The following is a 6611-nucleotide window of genomic DNA, read 5'->3' as shown; positions in this document are numbered from 1 at the left end:
TCCTAAGGCCAAGTAGCCCTATAGGAACTTTTCTTGAGCTTCCCCCATAATGATCTTACCTACTAAATATTAGAGGTTAGGACCAATATGTGGAACTTCAAGTTGAGTAAAGAGAAGAGTTTTGAGTTTCTAATGGTGAGGGTACCCTTTCTTGTTTTCTAAGACTAGTCTATAAGAAAATCCTATGGCTAGACCTAGGCTACTAAAGAAATTTCTAGACCTCAACCAAAAGTGAGGTCAACAGATATATTAATCCTCACATATAAAAAAAGAAATAAAAAATAATAATAATTGATCAAAAAGATCCCGAAAAAAAAAGAATAAAGTGAGGAGAAGCTTGAGGAGAAGTCCTAATCAAAAATTGGTTTCACTTGAGTCTTTCTAGAGTAAAGAACTTAGAACAATCCTAAGCTTGCTTTTTATACTTATATTAGTAAAAATTATTTTTAAGAGAGTTCTTAAGTCTAGAAATTAAAGTACATAGGATCTGAAGTTTGAAAAATTTGCATATATTTCTGAACTAGATAGGAAAACAAATTTCCAAGTTTGATGATAAATATTGTAGACCCTGCGCTAGTATGATTCACAAGAAGTTCTTCTAATTTGAACTATCACATTTTTTGAACAAAAATTTAACAATTCTAAGGGATGACCCATTAACTCTAATCTACATAAATTATTTTAAAAATGTAGTATTACTTGAGGACAAGTAATTTTTAAGTTTGGGGGATTTTGATACGCCTAAAAATGTACTTATTTTTAAGCTTTATTTTATAATGATATTGCACTTTAAATATATTTTTTCTTGTGTTTTTGGTTTTAGGTACATCAAATTGAAGAATTTGGAGTTTTTTGGAGGAAAAGGAACAAAAATGGACCAAAACGGAGCAAATCGGAGCAAACCGGGTCGAACCGGGGCACACCGGAGCTAAGGGGACCTAAACCAGACACTTAAGTGCCTGTGCCATGTGCTTAAGCGCCCAAATTGGTACTTAGGTGCCACCAGATAGAGAGGGAGGCGCTTAAGCGCCCAAAAACGGTGCTTAGGCGCCGGTGACGGTATTCAACATATCTTCTAGAATATACATCAGATTTGGACGATTTTTTAAGGGTTGCTTCGTGCATCTCTTGGGGAATTCATTGGAAATGAGAAAAGGGACTTTCTAGAAGAATTTGGGATGGTTATATGTAGTTTTGAAGAGGCACTTCGAGCACCATTTGAAAGATTCATTGAATCTGGACAGATTTGAAGAGACACTTAATTTGAAGAGACACTTAAGCATCTTCTCTTGGGAAATTATAAAAGAAAGGCTTGGAAATGTTTTTAAAATAACTCTTAGACTCTTGAATTAATTGAAAGAGGAGAAGAAGAGAAGAAGGCTTGGGCATTAGCCCCAAAGCGGGGCAGCAAGGTGTGAGAGAAAGAGAGAGTGTGAGAGATTTTTTCTTTCTTTCTCACTTTGTTCTTGAAAAGAATTGTAAGGAGATTGCTTTGGCTATGCAAGAAGAGTTTGATTTCTATTAAAGATAAGTATTTTCATTGTAATTTGATTTGAATTTAATACCTTTTTGTATGTTTTCAAATTCTTGTTCAATGAAAAATTTTTGTTGTTTCTCCATGTGTAATGAGTAATTTTCTTTACTCTTCCCTCTTGTAATGAATTAGTATGCATGTGTAGGATATAGAATCGAGTAGAGTGAGAATATATTGTGATGATTTTAGTTTGTTCTTCATTTACATGTAAACTTGATCAACTTGCATGTTAAAATCTGTTGTGAGAACATGTAAGATCTGGGATGGTATTGTCTCAATCAACTGTGGTAGAATCACATGAGATTGTATGGATGAGAATGTAGTCTATATAGTTAAGTGCAAATAAATAGGGAAATAATCTTTAAAGGATGTGGAATTATAGGACTTTAGAGTGGCAGGCTAATGCCCCTAATTTGGTCTATTGTTTTAGGTTTTGATGTGAAATGCTAGCCTCCATGTGGAGGGCTAAGAGGGGACTCTAGAGTAAGAACTAGTATCTTCTCTGCCTAGCCCGTCTTCAAAACTATTCAAACTTTAGATTAACTAATATTCTTTATAACATCTCGAGTAAGGGTAAATAATATAATTGCTCATATTTGTCACAATCTCTCTCACTACTTGTTTTACTTTTACACATGTCACTACTTTCATTGCATGAGGAAGAGTATTTTAAATATATTAAAAACCCCACTTTCTGACTTTCACTAAGTATTTTAATTTAGAAGTAGAAGTAGTATTGTTGTGATAATTATAGGATAAAATCAAAACCAAACTTTTATCGACCTTCCAAGCTAGGGCGTGTTATTCTAAACTAGAATTTCTCTTGAAAGTCGCCGTGATTAACCTCGATCTCTATGGGATCGATATTCGGGGCTTAATCAGGAAGCCATATATTATTTGATAATGATAAATATACTTGCGTAGAATCCCTAAAAATATAATTGAAATCTTACTTTGTTTCGGATCAAATTTTCGGTGTCATTATCGGGGATTAAAATCTTCAAGTAGTGGTGTCAACTTCTTAAATTCTACATATAAAAAAGAATATCGGGATCAGTTCCCTGTTCCATGAACGAACATATCGGAATAGCATGTCAGCCACATGATTTTCCTCTTAGCAAATGTGCTTGATCTGAAACTGCATTAATTTTCAAATCTTTATCTTGCCCTTGTTGAGGTACCTTATCATCGTCTCATCCCCCTCTACAAATTCTTCATTTATTTTGTTCATCACAAGTTGTGAGTCTGCTTTCATGATGAGGGTCGAGTAGGCCGACTATTAGAGCCGCATATTTCGCCTTTTTGTTTGTCACATCAAACTCCACCACTACTGAATGGTACACTTGCTCTCCCACAGGGTCGCTCAAAGAAAGCCCGAGCCCCGCTACAATCCTTTTTGAGGTGTCGTTTATGTATATAATCCATCACTTCCGTTTGTCCTGATTGTTTTTTAGTCAGGCCCCCCTGCTCTGAGAAGTTTGCTAGGAAATCAGCAATTGCCTAAGCTTTTATGGTTGTCCGTGGAATATAAGTGATATCGAACTCACTTAACTAATCACCATTGCTCCTACGCCTAAGTATAGAAAGAGTACTTCATTTGGTTTCGGGCTTTGAAGAAGTGTTGGGGAAGCTAAAGCATTCTTAAGGTTCTTAAATGCATATTGGCACTCGTCTATAACTCAGAAACTCTCGGCCTTTAGGAGAGTTTTGAAAAATGTTGCGCACTTGTCACCCGACCTCAAAATGAAGTGACTCAAGGTTAGGAACTGTCAGGTTAATTTCAAAATTTCCCAGGTGTTCCACAAAGAGACATGTCAATCAGCACCTAGATTTTGTCGGGGTTTGCTTTAATGCCTTCGAGGGTTAGGAGGTAGCCTAGGAACTTGTTAGTCAAGGCTCCGAACATGCATTTTGGAGGGATCAACCTCATGTTATACCTCCTTAAAGTTTAAAAAATTTCTTTTAGATTCTGTATGTGTTATTCTACTATTCAGCTTTTTACGAGAACATCATCAACATATCGATATTTTTTTCCCTTCTAGTTTTTAAAAATTACATCCATGAAGCATTGGTAAGTTCCCCAACATTCATAAGCCCAAATGACATTATATTATGGCAGAACACGCCCTTAGCCGTGATTAAGGTTGTTTTCTCGGTGAAGTCTGTCAAGTTCATCCTGATCTGATGATAGGCGAAGAAAGCGACCAGGAAGATCATTACAGAGCATCCCACTACTGCATCCACCAGGATGTTGATCCTTAGCAGCGGGTTGCATTCCTTCGAGCAGGTTGCATTCAAGTTCGTGAAGTCGACACACATCCACCACTTCTTGTTAGCCTTTAGGCCATGACTACGTTTAACAGTTTGGTGGGGTATTGCACTTCTTGAATATACCCTGCCTCACACAGTTTCAACACCTCTTCTTTGATGAATCCAACAGCATGGTCACTAAGTTGCTCACCTTCTGCTTGATGGGTTGGACATCAGACTCATGTTCAGCCTATGAAATGCAACACCGACCCGTATTCTTGACATATCTGTGGCGGAGCAGGCGAAAACATTGTGTTGGTCTCGAAGTGTCTTGATCAGGCGCTCTTGATGTTTTGCATCAAAGCCTTCACTTATTAGAAAAGACTTACCAGGCTCACCCTAGACGACTGGAATCTCTCGGGTTGCCTCATTGGTCTCAAGACCGCCCTCCCTTCAGTTTTGTAGTCGAGTGGCTCCTGTTCTACGCTGCCGACCGGTTGAAGGTAATAAACTTAAAATTGCTCAAGTCTTCTCTAACGGTGATGACCTCCACATTCCCCGAGAATTTCACCGTGACATGATAAGTTGACACTACGGCTCTGAAATGGTTCAATAGCGGGCAACCGAAAATGACATTGTAGGTTGGAGGCAATTCTACAATCAAGAAAACTTTCTTCTCTATGTATTGCTTTTTTCCTTCCCCCAGGTGATTGTCAATAGCATTGTGTCCAACGCCTCCTTCCTCTCACCTGAAAAACCCAAAAAGTGGGACAGCTACCAACCTGTCGACCATAAGATTAAATTTATCAAACATCGAATTGAACAAAATTTCCACGGAGCTGCAAATGTCGATGAGAATACTCCCAACATGAAAATTACTAATAATTCTTGTAACAAATATAGCTTCTTCACAGGGGTTTCCCCATTTGGTAAAGTCATCGTTGGTCAATGTGATGGGGGGGACGATCTCCTTCCCCTTGTACAAACATGAGGTTCCATAGTTCACCTATTTTCTAGTTGCTCCTTTCTCTTTGGGATCGTTTGCATCTCTTATTGTTGACGGGATAACTCCACATTCACTGCATCTTTTAAGATGTTGAATTTGAAATTGTTCGGGAGACACGCCAAAGTAATAGACCATAGCGAGATGAGAGAGGAAGAGAGAGCAATAACACATTATGAAATGTAAGATTGTGTACTCTCTATTAATGGAAGCAATCCCCTATTTATAGGAATAAATTAATACAAAATTACATGATGTACCCCTAAAATACATAGGCATAGGGGAGGGTATTTCAGCCCGTGTGTAGAATTGGCCGGTGAGGCCCAAAGGTATAAGTAGGTGGCTGAGAGTACAGTGGGTTGCGAGGTAGAGCAGCTGCATACTGAAGGCCTTTGTTATATGCCCTGGAGCCATAGGAGTCCACTCGTCTTCTCTGTTCTATCTGGGCGGCGACGAGATTATTAGGTTAGACATAGTTAATTGTATCCTCTAGCCTGCTGCATAGGAGGTTGGTTAACTTGTGCATGTAATGTTACCTCTTCTATTAATTTCAAGATGACTCATGTTGGCATGTTTTTGATATACAACTAAACTTTCATTATTATCTACATACCGTTTTTTCATCTTTTGTATCAAAGTGTGAAGAGCTTTCTCTTGGTAGGAATGTGGAAGACTATGAGCTCCCGGGTTTACCGGTAGATCACAAAAACCATCACTCTTTTTTAAAAAATAAAAAATATATATATAATAAGAGAGGGCCGACCTTAGAAATCACTCCGAGGAGCCCAATGGACACCCTAGCTGCATTAAGGAGCTCCGGCGTACTCCCATCAATCTCCACCACCTTGGCGAACCCCTCATCCGCCTCTGCCGGCACGACTAAGCGCATCGCCACGACATGCTCATGAACCGCCCCGCCCTTCCCCCACCACGAGCTCCCATGCGATCCCGTGCTAATCAGACCCGCAATACTGACTCCCTCCCAGTACGGCGCCGCCAGAAGGCTAAATCCCGCCTCCTCCACCGCGTCGACGATATCCCGCAACCCCGTGCCAGCATCGACTGTCACCGTGCGCCGTGCCGGATCGATTGCCACGCCTGAGTTGTACCTAGCGGTGCTGATGAGCAGAGAGCCTGTGGGCGGCGGGCAGACGAGTTTAGGAATTGTGTGGGAGAAGCCACTAACGACCTTGACCTTGAGGTTGAGGCGGCGGGCGGAGGCCACAGTGGCGAGTAGTTCTTCTTCTGTGGAAGGGTAAACGACGGAGGGGACGAGACAGGGATGGCGATCGTTCCACGGCCCAAAGGCATTGGAGATTGTGCAGCGGCCTGCTGTTGAGTTGCAATGGATGGGCGGCGCCGGAGGAAGGGTAAAGGATGGAGAAATGAGGTGGAAAAGGAGGAAGGGGAGGAGGGGAAGCCGGGTGGGCATTTTGGACGAATTTCAGAATTTTTTTAAGAGCTAAATAGATAAAACAATTTAAAGAGCATTAAATTCCTTAAATTGGGTATTGAGAGATTTCCATAATTTGCTCTTTCACATTTATATCTATGAGAGAGGATCATAAATTTAATAAAATTTTTAAATGAGATAAGAGTACTGGTTTTGGCAAGCAGAGTAATCGGTGGAATTTCATAAATTTACGTCCCTAAATACCCAGGCAGAGAAATATTTGCGTACACAGCACTGCATACATCAGAGGTTATTCAGGGAGTATAATAGGGTTATATCTGGGTTATGCCCCCTTGTAATCTCCGGTATAACCCAGATATAACTCCCCTGTACCCCCAGAATAACCTCTGATGTACGCAGCGCTGCATACA

At 40.1% G+C, this 6611-nt stretch overlaps 1 protein-coding gene across 1 annotated transcript in view; it reads right to left on the bottom strand.

Moving 5' to 3' along the window:
- LOC110033379 (L-gulonolactone oxidase 3) overlaps positions 1–6267 on the bottom strand; it is a 43112-nt gene extending 36845 nt beyond the window's left edge. Inside the window, exon 1 of the mRNA XM_020737337.1 lies at positions 5551–6267. Within this exon, the coding sequence (XP_020592996.1) occupies positions 5551–6219 (669 nt within the window). The 5' untranslated portion in view covers positions 6220–6267. The remainder of the gene's footprint in view (positions 1–5550) is intronic.
- Positions 6268–6611: the final 344 nt, after the last annotated feature.

The sequence above is a fragment of the Phalaenopsis equestris genome, unplaced genomic scaffold (genome assembly GCF_001263595.1).
Source record: "Phalaenopsis equestris unplaced genomic scaffold, ASM126359v1 Scaffold001156, whole genome shotgun sequence".
NCBI lineage: Eukaryota > Viridiplantae > Streptophyta > Magnoliopsida > Asparagales > Orchidaceae > Phalaenopsis > Phalaenopsis equestris.
The sequence above is the reverse complement of the archived record's forward strand: the minus strand, read 5'-3'. Positions and strand labels throughout refer to the sequence as shown.